Here is an 18,487-nt window from a genome sequence, read left to right on the forward strand (position 1 = left end):
AAATTCAAATTTTAATTACCATATTAAAGTAAATCATTTTACTTAAAATTCTTTTACCACCTCTGTTTTAATTTTGCATCTAAAATGCTTTTATAAATGCTTCTGAAATTAAGAGCAACAGAATATGTAAAAAACACTTTATTTACAAGGCAGTTCAGAATTTCCATATAAAAAGTTTGAATGATTTCCACTGAGCGCTAATATAAAAGGCAGCAAATAATACAGGTTATAAGCTAAGTGTTTGTCACCGGTTGCTACAGCAGTTCTCAATAAAAAAAAGCATGTTTAAAAAATATTCATGTGTATAAAAGAGAAATCAAAAAAACAATAAAAAGTGTTTCCCCAAAAGTGTAGGTTCAAGGCCTTTTCTCCCAAAAAACAGTGTTTACAAACAACATTTAAAGAACAAATTCTCCAAATGCTAGTGCAGTACATTTTGATTTAGTAAAGCTCTACTGCCCATTTGACACTAACTGTCTAAAAGGTATGCTAACATTTTTAGCAGCAAAATATCCTCTTCCATTTGGCATTTATTTAAAAAAATTAAATTATAAAACAAAAATATAATACATTTGTTCAGATATAACAAATTTCCATACAGTATATTTTCAGGCAAGCTAGTAGAAAACAAAAAACAATAGCAAGCACACTCACACAAACACACAAAATAGCGGTTTTAAACCAAAATTAAAATATGGAATATTTTTAAATATTTCCAGTCTAGATTGGTGTGAAGTGGTCTGTAATAATGCTTTGACAAAATACTCCTATCAGTGCATTTAATTTAACCCACGTGTGGCTTTACATACTGTTACACTGTGCATCTTTTCTGCTCACATATCATCTAATGCAAGGTGAAAAGACAGAATACTGGTGTGAAACACTGCTTGTTTTGCCAATGTTAAGAAAACAATCTTTGAACAAATAATAAATTACGCAGTTGTTCTTTATATTAATATCCATAAAATAAACATTTAACAGATACAAAAAAGTTTTACCTAGAAATTTAGGTAAGTTTGTCATAAAAAAAAATCTTTGGTTGGTTGAAATCCAACAAGTGTATGCACAGTGACAAACTGCAATGTGCCTCTCCCAACTGTTGTACCACAACAAATAGATTCCCTGTGACATCATGAGCATCTTCAAGTAGAGGGAATGTTGATTCTTAATCAACCTGGAGTGTTGAGTGTTTTTTTTTTAATTTTGACTTTCCATTAGTTTTGTTTGGTAATGCTTTGTTTGAACCCCTTACATGACTAAAGTCCTGGTAGAAAAGTTGTTAATGTATTTGTGGGCCTGCTCTGTGACAAGCATTTGATCATCAGTCTTCCCACAAGCAACTGCTTCCCATGCATTGAGTTGCTACAAGCAAAGCAGAAATATAAATCAGTTCATACTGTTCATTACACTCTAAATCTGATTTTGCAACACTTTGTTCACAAAATACAAAAGGTAATTTAGAAATGTAAATAAATATCAATCTTTAGAACTAAATGTTTTTTCCCCCAAAGAAATACACACACCCACACTAAACATTAGATGTCTCATGCCTGTATACAGTATATCACAATACGGGCTCTTAGAACTGTATATTTTACTCCTCTTATTCACAACAATAAAAGTTACTAAATGCGTTTAAAAAAAAGAATTAAAAATGTAGTAGCAGTCATAAACTTTCTATTATACAATTCAACTTCTGAATGATGCTTTAATGCCATCAAATATGCTCTAAGATCTGTGGAATTCATTTTGATTTACCTGTAGTGGGCTTCCAAGAGTTCTTCGAGGGACATGAAACCCTTTTACCAGGTTGTCTTCAATTTTGTCAGACACTGGCATCATTAACACTGAACTTGTCAGAAGATTCTGTGGGGGGGAAACAAGCTTAATTTAAACCTACTGTGATGCTTATTTTCGACACAGCTCTCCACAACAGTCATGACCAACTGTTTTGTTTTTTCATATCCAACTGTTATCCTAAAAACTCAATATTATGGTCTCTCACAGCCCAGGCAAGAAATACAAAAACTGAAGAATACATAAATCTACACGTCGCCCTAATAACAACAAAAGACTGTAACACTGTGTTAGCAAAACATTTTTCTCTTTGTTCAGGAATTCATGCATTTAAAAGAGTTGTCTGTGCTGGTAAAAACAACAAAGCAAAGAGCTTCCTAAGCAGGTTTTTGTCTAAACCATGACCTCAGACATTTGGGATACTTCCTAACCAACTCATGAAAACATGATTTAATTAAACTCCAAAGTTCTGATATGGGGTCTTCGTTTCTCCGTACCGGAGTAACTTCCACAGAGCTGTTCTGAGGGAAAAGCTGCGCAGGAAGGCCGTTCCCCTCCCACTGAAGGAAGCTTCTCCTCCTGTCACAGGGGGATTCCACCTGAAATACATGTAAAACCAAAGCAGTCAGCACATCTGCAGGGATACGCAGGTAAATACAGCAAAACTGGCACACTGCTCTCAAATGAAAGGAAAGTACCTCTTGTTTAATCTTTTTTAATACTGGCTGTTCGTCTTGATGAATCCCTGTTGTTATTTCAGACTCATCAGGTTCCTGTTTGATGACTTCTGCCAGGTCTTGTTCAAGATGGGGACTTTGGGGCTGGAACAAAACCAGAATTTTCAGAAATATATCTGAAAACACTATAAAGGGTTAAACTTGAAACAAGAAATTACACCACCAAAGCCAAGTAAATGGAACATTAATGTACAAAGTCCACAGAATTAACTAAAATTGGATGAATTGGAGTACACAAAGTAATTTAAAGTTAATTTTTAAAAACTTATTCTAAAACATAGACATTTTCTGGAAATCATTTTTACGATGAAATCTGTACTGGGTGCTTTCACTATTTTAGCCCACGACTCTTTTTTTGTACAGTAATGCACTGCTCTCTGTTGCCATGTGGGTAAATGTAAAGACTTTTACAAACAAAAATGTCAAACCCAATACACTATAATGCTTAAAATTAGTGGAGCAATAAAATAATGTCCCAGCCTTTTCTATCAATTTATAGCAAATGTCTTTAACATTAATCTTACCAACATCTTTAAAGGGCCATATTTGATTTCTTGGAGCGCAAGTGCTGTTTTGAAAGGGGTAGGAGTTCGTGGAGATGTCTCCATTATTGATCGTCTGATGTTAGGAGTTCTGAAACTGAATTTTTTAAAAAGAGGTAAATTAAAAACACATTTCACCATTACAGCTCCTTGACTAAACTAGATCATTTTCACTGTTGTTATTTCTTCTGTATTCTACAATTAGATTGATTATTTTCTTCCAAGCAAAAATAACTGTGACAATTTAAATCAGAATGTATGCAAACTATCAGGACAATACCCATGATATTTGTCATTCACCTTTGTATTACAGCAGGGTTAAGATATGCACAAGTTACATACTGTATCTGATAGGAGCTATCAGACAAAAACTAAAATAGCTGTGTTGCTTAAACTTTTGTAACAGAACTGAAGAAGTACACTTTCAATGTACTCCCTGGGGACAAACAGGAGACAATAAAGAAGAAAACATAAGCAGTTTATAGCATACTTCCTTTGAGACCCCTTTAGTAACAGATAACTCTTTTTCCCACACCTTTCCTTGCATTCATTATACTTTAAAATGAAGAAACTTACACATCATTTTCTTTTTGAGGTTTAAGAGTATGATCACGGTGTAGTGCATTTGCAATCATAGATTTTGGAGTGCACACAGGAGTGGAGGTTAATGTTGGATTGTCAAGGTCTAAATTCTCTTGACTTGATGATGTGTTGAAAAACTGCAAAAATAAAAAAATTGCATTAGTAATCATAGTCACTACTGAAATGGTTTGAAAAGAGCACACAAATTTACGAATGTGCACAAACTTTGGTGAATGATTGAAATGGAATCATGAAATGACATTTTTTAAGCCTCATAAGTAGAGTTTGAAGAAAACAAATAATGAGTTGTTTTAATATTATTCCACATAATCTTATGGTATACGAAACTGCTAGAATTTACAGAAGTACCCCTCCTCTTGAGGTTTTGCAATCACAATGTGATGCTTTTACTTTAACTTGAAAGATCTTTATAACAGACCTTTACTTGAATCAGAATAAGCTGATATTTACTTGAGAAAATCTAAGATGTTCTGTCAAAAAATAAACTTTGCTAGTTTTTCTTCAAGCTCAACTTATGATGTGCTTTTAACAGATTGCTAAATTTAGTACTGTACAGCTAAAAATAAATAAAAAACTACAGTTTGGAACACTACAAAAAAGAAAAAAGCAAGTTAGATTTCAGCTGAGGATGATCTGAAAGTGATAGCAAGGGGTAGGTGAAAATACCTGGTTAACAATAATCAACAAGTGCCATATTGATTAGTCATTTGTCTCCTAAGATTAGTTTCTAAATTGTTAACCCACTCTCAACTGTTACAATCGCTGTTCAACTACCTGCGAGGGTGAGAAAGGCAGGCTTTTGACTGGGGAACACTTGGGAGTGGAGCAGCTGAAGTCTACTAGTGTGAAGATGCTACTGTCACCACTGGCCGAGTGACTGACATCCCCTTTCCATTTGTGAAGACTGACTGATGGCGACACGCAGTACTTTGAGGCTGACAACGACCCAAGCGAAGCAGGAGAGCCCTGACACAGTGAGGCTTTGCTTAAGTTTGCGTTAGTGTGTTCGTTACTCTTGCATACACTGCTTTCTTTTTGCTGTAGCTCTGTGCATTTGACGGATGGAGATTTGCAAGGCGAAGCATCGGCAACATCAAGGAGTTCAAAACTGCTGAGTTCAGCCCAAGTGGAGGGATCCTGAAAAGATTGGGGAGGCACGGATCTTAAGACACAATTGGGGGCGGCCTCATTCCTTACACAGTGACGGAGCTCTGCTGATGGATCCTTTATTTGCATTTGAAAACTGCCAGATTTGACACTATCTACAAACTTCCACAAAATCAACACTGACAGCAAAAATTAAAGCCATTTGTAAAGGGCATAATTAATACCCAGGGAAAGGGCTTCCACTCAGCAGGGTGCCTGTAACTGCAATTACTGTATAAAATAAGTCAATAATTATTGACTTTACAAAATAACGTTAAACATATACAGTACAAACAATCATAAGCATAACTTTGACTGGTCACTAGTCAGAAAACCAATCGGAAAGTCAACTTACCGAGTCAATTACTGAATCTATGTATTCGGGGAGAGGAGACAGGACATTATTTTGGGTGGCTGCCATGCTACGGGCAGAGGAGGCACTCTCTTCAGGAAGGCAGCCATGGTCCAGGGGCGGTGGGGGTGCTGCCTGCTGGTGCTGCTCTCCTAAACAGGAAATGGCAACACTATCCCCATGAGTTCCTGAACTATCAGCCATTGTGGCCCCATTCCATCCTGAGTAGTTTGGCATCTGACTCTGTGTTGTGAAGGCAAAGAAAAGGAACTTAACAGAGAGGTTGCACAAGGTGTTAGATACTGTTTAAGGCAAGATAAAATGATTGCATCACTTCAGCAGTTTGCATGTGAAATAGCCCCCCAGATGTTTCCTTGCATTAAATGCCAAAAAACAATATAGGAACCACTGGATATTTTACCCACAGGTTTCAAATAATGTCAAGATTAAAAGCACTCTTTAAATCAAATTAAGCTAGTATACATCACAAACATTTTGAATCAGATTTCACTTGCAAGTCATGTTAAAGGATTTTCACACTGCATGAACTGAATGAATATTGTATTGAAAAAGCTTGCAGGGAGGAAAGGCCACAATGTTATTCAGCATTCAATGCCACCTTTCAGAAGAAGTGTGGTAGGAAAACTGTCCCCCTTTTTAAGAGTTCGAGTTGCTCATCTTTGTGATTAAACTTGACTCTGTCTGACTCTCTTTCCTATCGCTGCAGTTCACACCAAGGCAGCAAAGTAAAGAAGTGGGTAAATGATGTTTAAATTAAGAAAACAGAAGATCTAATTGACAGATTTCAGGTTTTGCTAAAATCAGCCATATGGAATTTAAATGAAAATACATGAGGAAACGTCAATTAGTAAACAACAAAAAGCATGCGGAAAACAACATGCAATTCATAGCTTTAAAAGGGCAGACAGAATATCATACAATCAATTTAAGCCTTGACAAAAATCAATTTGAAATATTTTGGGGCAACACTTTTGCATGCACATACAGATGAGTTAAGTTTAGTTAAAACAGTCTGCAGGTGATTAAGGTTAATTTAATCAACTCAACTGTTGAGGAGCATTTCAAATTAGAAAAAAAATCAAAATAAAGCAGTCTACACATATGCACACAAAACTGTGGAGAGGCTTTAAGCACTTTTGTACTTCTACAGACTCGAAATTACCAAATGATACTTCGAACTATGATTCATCCTGAAAAATACAGTAAATTAATCCTTCAAGTACATTCTGCTAAAGTTATACTGGCAGAGTGTACAGTACTTAACAGTATCCAATTCTTTCTCAGTTACAAACTGTAGAATAATTCAAGCAGATTAGAATGGTACTGTAAGCCTCCCCATAGTTTTTTTTAGATTGAAAGGCGAAAAAGTGAAGCACTGGGGTGAAGCTGCTGTCCCTTCATCCAAACCACGCAGTAATAATCTTACTGGTAATGCTTGCTGCCCTCTCAGTTCATTCTCAGTCGACATTAGTAGCAACTCTAATTCCTTTATTCTTTTCTCTTTCTCAGGATCTTCATCATTATAGTGTCTCTGAAATTAAGAGTCAAGGGAAAAGAACAGATAAAGCTTCAGACTTGTGCTTTTACTCAACCCCTTTTGATGAGGTCAAGCCAAATCCAAAGGTAAGGGAAAAAGGGTTACTTCTTATAACTGATAATGTAGAGCTGTCTGGGTACTATACATAATATCAGTTTCAATGCCTAATTGCTTTTGCACTGCATCAATTCTATCTGACATTGTGGAATCTCCCTTCTTCCTTCCCTCAAAGGTAGAAATACAACCTAAATCCCCAAAGAAAAAAGATTGATATGAATTTTTTTAATTTAACTTTTAACACACGGTAGCTTTTATGTGGCTCACTACATCCCCAACGGGTCTTTTAATCAATTCTCCAAACTGGAAGAGATATTTGACTGTGACATACCTGAATAGCAGCAGTAGCAGGCTGAGGGACATTAAGTATATTGACATGCAGAGCCACAGGAAAGGGCACCTGACCAGCAATCTAAAATCATAAAAGGAACATGTTTGCTCGAAGCACAGTAGAACAGGCTTACTAATTCACTAAAAATACTTTAGAAATTTCAAATGACAATTAGAAAACAAGTTGTTCTTATTTAGAAACACGTGAACACAGCTTGAATTATTGTATAGATAGCAGGCAGTCAGATTATACCAGATGAAGATGCCTAATGAGAATTAGACTGAGGAGTAAATTTTACGTTTTTTACAAATCTAAGAAAGAACAAAAAAGCACCAGATATTTCATTGATGCAAGACTTTAACATGTTTCTTTTATGCTTTTGTAAAGTAAAATGTCAAAATCTATCCACATTACCAGGCACAGCATTATTATGTGGCCTTTAACACATCTATTTGTTTTGAAACTGAACATTTTAACATCCAATAGCTTCCAATACAGAACTGGACTAAAATGCACTGTATATACTGGTCTGCGTTAAAGTCAAAGCTTACCCGCGGTGTTTCTGGGATGTGGTAGTATTGATAGTCTCCATTTATTGGGGACTGTGTGGCTGGTATCTGAGAGGGTGGGGATGAATGGGCGAAACCCATTATGTGGTTGGTCTTTGTATAGTTTGTGGCTAGCGCTGGCGGGCCTGTTTTCGGGGTGTGCTGTAGATAACCTTCCTGCTCAACCTTTCGGCGCATAGTGGAATTCCAGTGGTTCTTGATAGCATTATCAGTCCTGTGCAAGAAGATATTAAAAAAAAACGTTTATAAAAAACAAGTGTTTTGCACCTCATACCAAAAACATTAACAGTAGATACAGTCGCATCCTGATTATTTACCCTATGGTACATTTTTAAGTACAATACATTTTTATGTAGCATCTGGTGTTGGCGTTAAAGCACATTACAAGTCATGTGATCCACAGTATAACTGAAGTGCAAACATAAACATAAATTCAAAACATACACAGAAAGAACCTATCACACACAAGGCCTAGAACCCACACCCAACACTTCATAACCAACAGCTCTGAAAGTACTGTGGTTGGAAGACTTGAGGTTTAAAAAAACAGGCCCTTTTGCTTAACCTCACAAGCGTCAAATCTTAAGGCATTAGCGTTTTGAGCTTTATTATGTTTTAAGGTAAGGTTATACATTTCTGGTTTCGTTGGAAACTTCAACTTTTGACATGCTGTTGCATAATTCAAAGCATATCTCTACAAACTGATATCCACTAACCAGTTGAAGAATATATATACCTGTACAGTATATACTATACCTATCTAAAAGTCTTTGCAAACCACAGTACATCTGATGAATCTCACATAACTTTAATTTGAATCTCAAATGAAAAGTAGAGATGAGAGCAGTATTCAACTGATTCTAAGACCATCCCCAGCACAAGATTATCAGACATTTCTCTTTGTTAAAGTTCATAAAGTAAGTCAGTATGTCTTTATTTTCACAGTTGCCAGATTACCTCCCAGGTAGCAGTTTAGCAATCTCAGCCCATCTGTTTCCCAGTTTTTTGTGTGCTTGATAAATAATTCGGTCTTCTTCCTCTGTCCAGGATGTCTTTTTCACCTCTGGATTCAAGTGGTTATGCCACCGTTCTCTGCACTGTTTCCCTATTCTGCCCTTTAAGTGCTTCGCAATGACTGACCAGCGTTTGGGGCCGTACTTTTGCACAAGTTCAATCACCTGCAAGCAACAGAAGCAAAACTGGTGAATGGCTTTGTCAATGTTGGATATCTACTTTGTTGCATACTGGAATTTTTTTAAACAATTAAATGAAAGTGAATGTCATTACCCTCTGATCCTCCTCTTTAGTCCAAGGACCCTTAATAAGTTCTGGATTTAATACTTTCTGCCACCTGTGTTGGCACTGCACATCTGTCCGATTCTATTAAATGGAAATATTAAAGAGTATTAGTTTACATTTACAGTATGTTTTGACAAAATAAATTACACTTATTAGAAAGATTTTGACAGAAGACAAAGTGCCTCTTTCATGAGCATGCGATCCAACCGCTGTAGGGTCATCTGAACACTAAGTCAATTAGCAAAGAATGAAGTTTTTTTCAGAAAATAAGACTGGATGGTATTTTCTTTTCGTTCGTTAGAAAGCACTGCTGCTCTGCTGGTGCTAATGAAAATAACAGGTGCCAAAAACCCACTTTGTATTTTAGAAATGAAACATTTTTAGTTTCTAATTCTTAGTCTATAAACTACTTCAAAGTTTTATTTTGGAGAAATGAAATCTTCATGTCTGCTATCCATGCCAGAACACAGGTGCACTGTGGTTCTGAAGATCAGGGTCTTAGTTCTCAATGTACATTCCCTGCCTCATGGACAACAAACTGTACATCAAGTCTTTCAAATAAATGGATGCATCAAAAACTGTAAACAGTTTTACATAGGTCAATAAAAAAACAATAATCAGCTTTTTTTAAAATTAAAAACAGTTCCAAGAAAATTGTTGATGTTTATATTGGTTATTCAAATACCTAAGCAATCCAATTTGCTGCACTATAATGGAAGGAACACACTGGGTAATATGATAAACCATCTTTGTAAACAACAGGCCTTCAGTGGTTTGTTTGTGTTCAAACCAACACTTTTGTGGCTGAGCACGTGGTGCCAAATCATTTCCAAATCCTTCAATTACTTATACAACTTCTCCTCTAGAGAAAAAAAAAGTATGTTCTGACAGAAAGGCCTGCTTCTTCTATTCCTTCCCTTATCAACGTGGAGAGAATGATAAAGCTGTCAGAGAGATGCCAGAGATAGAATATATCATAGTTAAGAAAGACTTATTTCTTACAGGAAGGAAACTGGCAATAACTTTCCAGTCTTCAGTGCCATGGTTTTCAACAAGCTTCTTTAATTTTTCGTCCTGGAAAAAACAAAACAAAACCAAATGTAATGATCAAATAAAAAGCTACTGTTAAGTTCTACAATGGACTGTCTCACAAAAGCTGTTTCAAGTTAGATTTTCAAAGTATGCTGTTAAGCACACAAGATGCAGTCAGACCACAGACACAAAATAAAGATAAGTCTCCCATACTTATTTGTACACACTGTATTTGACTGTTAACAATCAGAACTACCTTACTGGTTAACTATATTTCTTACTCTTTAGACATATTCAGACTTGGGCCAATTTTACCTCCCTGTACCTTAGGAGATAATCAATGTGATCTGTCAACATTAATATTCACTGCAACCCTTACCCTCCTGAAGGATGATAAAAGGGCAGCACAATTTTTGTTTTGCTTCTAACATTTTCGTACCTCTTCACGTGTCCATCTAGTCTTGCCTAAATGTCGTTTCCCGGATTTTGGCAATGGTCCATCATAGTCGTGATCATACATTTCAATTTCTTCTTCTTCATCATCACTACTGTAAACACTGTAAAACAGAATGAGCAACACTGTGGGAAACTGCAAATAAACAAAAGGCCATTTCTTTTACTAAGGTTCCATAAAGGTATAATAAAAGCCCTTGTAGTGACAAAACCTGTAAATCTTGCAGGTTCAGGTGTTGGGCAAAGTTAGACATAAGGTACATATTTTGAAAAACTGGTTCTAATGTTTTTGGTTTCCACAGATACATCTGAGGGGATTGGCAATGCTAATTATTTTTTCATGACTTCTGCATGTTGAGACCTGCACGTGTATTGTTAGAAAACAGGATAATCACACATTTGGCATGCATTCAACCAATCAGTCTTCAAAACAAAGTGAAATGTGCAGGATACTAAATTCTAGCCGGAGATAATGTCCTTTGTGTACTCAAGCGCTATAGAGCCAGTTAACCCTTTACAATCATGGGCTGTATAACAAAGAAAAACTAAAAAGATTATCTTGTGCCACTTATTTACATAAATCATATATAATCTTTTCTTTAGTGAAAGTATCAAGGCAGCTTAAAGTAAACATATAAACTGTTAAATATTCCATGAAACCCAGAAACGGTACATTATCTAATAAAAACAAAAAAGTTCCAAATCAAATACGATGCCATGACTCAAACTGTTCTGTAAAGACGAGACAAAATGTACAAGTATAGAAAAAAAACTAAGAACACAATGACGACTACGAGCTCGCAATCTGAATTGACAAATTAACATTAAAAAGGTTTTCGGTACCAGCTAACAAAGCGCTTTTAACACAAAAACCCATTATTTAACTAATTAATTAGACATTAGGGGTTTTAACGGGAGTCTACGCGAGGATGACGGGCATAGGAAGGGCAAGGAATGATTGAACGCTTTCTCCTAATTTGATAAACAGATATCGCACAGTTAAACTCTACAAAACCACAAGCGAGCGCACAATTACTTCTTCATTTTTTATGAGAAGGCTACTACTATAAAAGCTTCAATGCAAGGGGAGACTGGGAGCAAGAACGCAATACTGACATTGGCACTCTCAAAAGAGCTGCTTAGTGGCTGACACATTTGACACATCGCGCTGATGGAAGTGTTAGGCAGTAATGCGTTGACTGTGTAGGATATAACCGAGGTGATGTTCACAGGAGTTCATGTATTACTTTTACCCGCTGCATATCAGTTAAACATACTTAACTGTGACAATAATGCAGAATTAAGATTTTTTTCTTATTGATTACATAAATAACTTGTGAAATAAAGTAAGGAGAGACGCTGAACGTGGAATTCAATACGTAGCCTAAACATTTTTAGGAAGTCATTTAAACGATGAGCTTCGGATTTTATAAAACAAATACAAAAGACCAAATATAATACGTAGCCAACAATAAAAAGACCACCACATACAGTAATAAACAGGAAAAAAATCGTCCAAGGACACGTGTGAGAAAAAATAAAACGCAACTTCTTCAATCGAACACTTCTTTGTATCTTTTAAAATAATTATTAAAGCACGTCCTTAAATTATTAATAAGAAGTAATTGCTAAAAGCCTTGTACTATCCAGAATGCCCACCTGTCACCTTACACGCACAACCTGTCTCCACAGAGAATGAATGAAATTTAAATGAACAACCTGCAGCTACAAAACAAAGTTCGGTGTTTCAAAGTCAAACAACATCTGCCATATGCTCACCTGTCCAACTCAGCGCCAGCGCAAAAACTGTCCAATTTAACTGTTAAAACGCTCAGTAACTAACATAAGCCGAATAAAACGTCCAAGTCCCATTCTCACGAGTACCTTATTCCTACATTTAGATCGGCGCTCAAGATCATAGTTTCAAACATAATTTCATGAGAATTAAAATCCAATACATGTAAGAAAAAATCAAATTCCCATAATCATAAACCATATTTTTCCAAATGCTATTTAGAAATATATACAAGATAGCATTTTGCACTCAGAATAGAGAAACGATTTACTATACCTATGTCTTGGCCGCCTAGCCATGATCAAGGTACGGAAGAAGTGGCTGTTGCTGCAAGTGTTCTGCCAAAGTGTGTGTAGTATAGTCAGGAGGAGGAAGCAGGTTGAGATTAAAGAGTAGAGAGACTGTAAACAGATTCCATCAAACAAAAGCACTTAGGCCCTCCCTCCCCGCTAAATTTGGCGCCGTGAATTTGCGCAGGCGCGTTTGACAAACCTTTCCAAGCTTGCAGGGGAAGGCGCCTTTTTCAGTCCAATCCCCGCTAAACGCAATTATTAAACTATGTGTACATTTGTTTCAAGCGGGTGGGGGTATTGTTACCGAGGACAATGTAAACAATTAAAAGAATGGACTTGGCATGAGCAGCTGCAGCGGTTTCGTAGGACCCTGGGTTGTCTGTTCTCTCGTGTTCCTCTGTGGTTGTTGTGCGCTGCACCATGTGTTGCCCTTAGCGGTGCTGGTTTTCAGCACTTAAGCTCATTTTTGAGAAGTTACTGTGAAGCGCTCCTAGGTGCTCACGTTTGTGTCATAACTCAGAATTGTACAATGTGCTGCAAACAGGCGTTTAAGAGAAAAAAAAGTCGTACTGTGAAAGCGAGATTTCACGTGTTTTATTCTAACTACCCATAAACCGTAGAGAGATTTTACTATCTTGTCCTCGCTATGTCATTATTTGGGTACTTATTTTTATTATTCCATTAAAAAAACAAACGTTTTGTCGTTCATCTCATGTATCCATTTTTATTTAATGCCACGTAGAAATGTTGCAGTATTTGGAAAAGACGAATTCTTAAATGTAGTAATCTTAAATTGTGTAACACTGTTCTCGTGCAAATTGTTGTAATACATTTTTAGATGAGGAATAAAGTTAGCCAAAGGTTACTTGACCCTTTCATATGCTATAAATCGCTTTTGGTAGTCTTATTTTATACATTTTGTATTTAATTGTGAAGCTTTAATTTAGAGTTGGTTAATTTCTAAACGTACCCTCTGTAACTTGAAACAAAAGCCCCTCACAAGCGATTTGTGAAAGAAAACGCAGTATACTGTGCTGTGACACGAAGTAGGTGGACTCGGAACAACCCCATGGTGAAGTGAAAACAGACTTGCACTAAATGACAACACCGGTTAGAGGGCGCAGTCAGTTTAGAGCTTTTTTTTCGCTTGGTCACTTTCATTTAATATTGTGAGAAAGCTTTGCGTGTATTTTCCGAGGCTGAATCATTTGATTAATATTTTTATTTTTCAAAGTCTAGATTTGTATAATAAAAAGGTTATTTTCTTAGTTTGTCACAGCATTATAGTTAGAGCAACTCAGAAGTTGACGTTTGCCACTACACTCACGGCACGCGTTTCCACAGCAATGCATGTACTGTAATCAAAATGTTTAGTTTTATTTTTCCTCCGGACCGTGACTAATGGCACAGACACCAATAGCAACCACATCCGAAAATTCAACTCATGGTAGGGCTATCAAATTAAAAGTAAAATACAATATATCAATGAGTACTGCTATAAATATTTTGTAAAATAAAATAAATCAATGAATACTGTTGTAAAATACTTTGTAAAATAAACCTGTAATAATAAACACTTTTTAGTATGGGCTGCTTCTTATATGGCTTTGTCTTGCTGCACTGGGTTGTTGAATTTCATTTTTATGACAGCTGTGGGTTAAAGGCAGAACATACTGTAAGAAATTATTTTTAACTAATGGTAGGATCTTTGATTTTAATTATTTAAATTGTACTTTAGCGGGTGTTTTACAGATGTATCTTTGACCTCTTTAACATTTTTTTCTTTCAATAAGAATCTTTGCTAATTTCTGATTGTGACAGGGCACATGATATCTAAACTTAATCTCTTCAGGACAAACAGAACAAGTTATTTCCTCTTCTTAGTGGATCCTGTGAACATTCAACCTGTGAAAATTTTGCTATTCTAGATCAAATTCTCAACATGCTGGCTGAATCTGTTTAGCCTGTAAAAATGAAAATTTAAAGAATGGATTGCACATGAAGCCATTAATAATGAGTTACAATTATCAAAAACAGTAAAAAATGATTGTGAGAAATAATTAATTATACTTATCTTTGTAAATATTAAAAAAACAAGTAATGGGTATAAAAAGTTATAATTAGTTATTGTTATGATAATGCCATTTTTAAAAATTCATATAAACTACTATTTTGAGAGAAAAGCATATATTACTTTTTCAGAAGGTGCAGGTTTGTTCTTCATTTTAATAATAAAACACTGGGGCTTGTCCATGGAAAGGGTCATATTGAGGTTATATTTCAGAAACAAGGGAGTTTCTAAAAAGCCCACGGAAACCCAGATCATCTGTCTTGTTGGGATCTTGGGATGTACCTACTGTACTTGATCTTCTCAAGTAGTGGGAATGCTTGAATTTGACAGCTCCTGTTTTCCAGTACCTACAGGGTTCAGGACTGATTCAATAGGGCCTAACCCCTGTGTGGGCAACACCATCTCCATATCCACAACTTTCACTTAACCCTCATACTGTAGCATCCTATTGTATGACCACTGTTGTTACTGGCTCTTTAGCCTCCAGCTTCTTGTGGTCTCCACTGGGCTGCTGCACTCATCAATAGAATGTCAAGGTGAGAAAATGATTTGGGATCACCCTAAAGTAAGCTGATAATTCCCACTTCACTTATGTCTTCTGCCTTTATGGCCTTAGTCCTCATTGTCTTGGGAAAGACAGTTGTATAGCAGTGTCACACTGATATATAACTGTTCACTGATTAAGGGGACTTTACACTAAGACAATAAGGACGGAACTTTGTAAACTAACGAATATTTTATTATGTCATAATGAGATGCCAGGCACACTCAAAAAGAACAGGCCGACAACGAGCCATATTTTTATGAATAGACCATATCTGTAGTACCCAACTTTGGTCTCTCACTAAGCCCTAACTCGTTCACTCCTTGTGTTTTTCCTGCCCTGTTACAATACTGATCCCTAATTTAATTCTCCTTGCAATCCCCACATGGGCCTAAACCATTCAACATTACAACAAATTAACTCTGACACAACACTGTCCTACATGACACCTCCCATGACCAATCGGAAAGAGTAATATACCAGAAACGGGGTACCTGGGATGACTGGCCACCTCAAAGTCCATAATCATTAGTATTAGGATTTTAAGGAAAATTCTTGCTTGTCCAAATATTTTACATTGTCTACTATTTCCTTATACTGTTCTTCTTCATAATTGGTTTTGCAATACTTTCGGGAATACTTGCCATTGCTTCCGACTTTGTGTGACCATTATATTATTATATATATAAAAAATGCAATTATGTAATTATATTACAAATATTAAATACCATTCGTGTATTGCTGTGTTGCATATTACTTTGAAAATTATTATGCTGAATACATAAAGTATATTGCAGTCTGCACACTTATATTATTATACAGGATGAACACTTCTGTATTTGATTGCTATTCAAAACTGGGTAAAGCAAAGGCTTTGAGAAAGGTTGTTTAGCATGACTTTGTGCATTATGCCATTTTTCTCTAGGAATATATTCTACCTTAACCCCAGTGAGAAAAAAAAAATTCAGGTCTTATAATAAATTAGCTGGTCAAAACAACAGTGTACACTGAAGACATTAAATTACTTATTCCTATTTGAATGTTCGGACACAGTGGTTTTAGTGATGTTCTAATAAAAATGAACGAAGCAAAAGAGTAAATATACTCTTTTACACTCGACTACATTACGACTAGGAGCAAGGATCTATAGTTAACTTCGCAATGTTTTCTCAGAGTGAATTACATGCATTAGTAGCTGAGTGAAAAGAGTCCACCTACTGGCTGATGCTTTTTCATGGCTACAAGAGCAACAGTTTATTAAAAATAGTTCTGATTGTTATATAGCTACTGTTTGGACGCGTAATAAATGGAGTGGAAAAAAGAAAATATTTAATATTGATATATGATTTTATATTGACTCATATTGGTACAGAATTCAATTTAACGTCAATCAAGATTTGTGCAATTATAGTCATTAAAATAGAACTCTTTTTAACAGTACTACTTAATAAACTTGTTTTCGTAACGTGCGTATAATTAGCGTATAATTTTAATTTACAAATGAACAAGAAAACCTTCTTTCACTAATGAAACCTTCTTAACCTTCTTTCACAATTTTCAATGTATAAAAAATGTCCTTCCATCTCCTACTGTTTGTACTAAGGAAGGTACTGTACATCTGAAAACCCACTTCCTTGTAGGCGTCAGGATATAATGTTTACATATTAACCTAACGGGGATATCAAGATTTTCATGAACAAAGTCTTAGTTCTGTGTGGTGTTTCATAAATTATATATACAGATCCATAAAGTCGTATTGAGGCGTAGATTTTGAAAATAAGACTAATCTAAAAATCTATCTGGTTGGTGTAACCAAAAGGTCATTTATGGCGAAGTGTTTAGAAAATTCTACATCATACTTTGAAGACTTTAAACTGCGTTTCTATGTATCGGATACATAGACGTTATATACAGATATACAGTATTTCACCGACACGTCATTATTATAATTTTACCAAAGGAACTGCGTAACGTCAAGACAAAAAAGCGACTGTACTTTTAAGTTGATTCACAATATCTCACCTAGCACTAAATGTGAGGTTTCATAAGCGACCCCAACTCATTTGCCAAGGACGCGTTTTTAACGACCAAGTATCGACACAGACTACCTAATGGTTCAACAACGTCGTGTCAAAGACTGGTTTTTACGCCCCGCACCTCTGCTCGCACTGAAAGGGGAACGGCGGATCTACAGTATGACTACACTGGTGCGGCTGTCCTGTCTTTATTTGTAGCGGTGCTGCACTGGCGGCATACTGTGTTCACGTACTGTGCATACTTACTGTAACGGCTGTTAATAATAATAATAATAATAATAATAATAATAATCAATGTATTAGCAAAACTCACCCAAACGAACAGTGGCTGCGGGAGGCGTTCATGTCATCCGCTCGACCAGTCGTTTAAGTCTGCGAGAACCGCGAAAACGGTCGGAAGTTCAAACCTGCGAAGTTCGAAGAACCGAAGTTCCCAACGGCCGGTGCGCTTCTGCTTCGTGGACGCAACTGTGTTGCTCAATGTAGTATTTCCCCGTGTGTCCCCATCACACCAGGACAAACCACTAAAATTGTTTTTAAAAAAAGCTAACAAACTGTTCTTCTGAGCACTTTCCTGGTGTCATTATTGTTGTAAACATTAACTTTGATTTATTCTCAATTCAGTATGTCCCTTAAGCAGATCTGTTTGACAGTAAAAAAAATACTTGACAAATAAGGAATGTGTTTACAAAAATATAACATGAATTGTTTTCAAATACATCACACAGGCAGACAAGGGCCATTATAAATGCATTTAAATGTTTTGCCTGTTTATTTTATTAAATAATGTAACTATTGTTTCTGAACGACTTTAAACACCAAAATTTAAAAGATTGCTGAGTAATACTATATGGTGTTCTGGCTGCTCCAATTTTACTGTTGCCATTTTTTGGGCCCAGTATCATAATCCCCTCATCCAGTTTCCATAACTGCTTTATCCTTAGAGTGTCACTGTAAGCCAGAGTCAGGCCTGGGAGGCACAAACTGGAGGAGACACCTGTCACAAGGTACACCAGAGGGGCAATTTGAAGACGTCAGTTAGATTGGCCTTGCAGGCATTTGGAATGTGGGAGGAAACTGGAGTATCTGGAGAAATCCCACAAGGAAAAGGGGAGAACAGGCAATCTCCACACAGAGAGAGTTTCCACTGGGTTCCCTGAGAAAAATGTTCCGTATTTGCCTATCGATCATTTATATATCATTATCATATCTTGACAGGACACCAGTCCATCACTGGGCAAACACAGACACACATGTTCACACCAGAGCCAA

General features: G+C 36.2%; 1 protein-coding gene across 5 annotated transcripts; it reads right to left on the reverse strand.

The window, feature by feature from the left end:
- Nucleotides 1-123: 123 nt before the first annotated feature.
- myb (MYB proto-oncogene, transcription factor) lies at nucleotides 124-17,627 on the reverse strand. 5 transcript variants are annotated; one of them, XM_088625278.1, is made up of 16 exons: nucleotides 17,529-17,627; nucleotides 10,463-10,580; nucleotides 9,994-10,065; nucleotides 8,980-9,072; nucleotides 8,650-8,870; nucleotides 7,675-7,906; nucleotides 7,124-7,204; nucleotides 6,625-6,729; nucleotides 5,181-5,420; nucleotides 4,454-4,816; nucleotides 3,653-3,795; nucleotides 3,059-3,173; nucleotides 2,496-2,618; nucleotides 2,295-2,396; nucleotides 1,759-1,866; nucleotides 124-1,362 (listed from the first exon to the last, which is right to left on the reverse strand). In XM_088625278.1, the coding sequence occupies exons 1-16, from the start codon at nucleotides 17,558-17,560 to the stop codon at nucleotides 1,249-1,251; spliced, it is 2,262 nt and encodes a 753-aa protein (XP_088481404.1). In that variant the 5' UTR covers nucleotides 17,561-17,627; the 3' UTR covers nucleotides 124-1,248. The 5 variants fall into 5 exon arrangements, with proteins under 5 accessions (XP_088481404.1, XP_088481407.1, XP_088481405.1 ...); XM_088625281.1 differs by lacking the exon at nucleotides 17,529-17,627 and adding an exon at nucleotides 12,548-12,690; XM_088625279.1 differs by lacking the exon at nucleotides 17,529-17,627 and adding an exon at nucleotides 12,256-12,403.
- Between the last annotated feature and the right edge of the window lie 860 nt (nucleotides 17,628-18,487).

This window comes from Lepisosteus platostomus, chromosome 3 (assembly GCF_059453375.1).
Source record: "Lepisosteus platostomus isolate fLepPlt1 chromosome 3, fLepPlt1.hap1, whole genome shotgun sequence".
NCBI classification, from domain to species: Eukaryota; Metazoa; Chordata; class Actinopteri; order Semionotiformes; family Lepisosteidae; genus Lepisosteus; species Lepisosteus platostomus.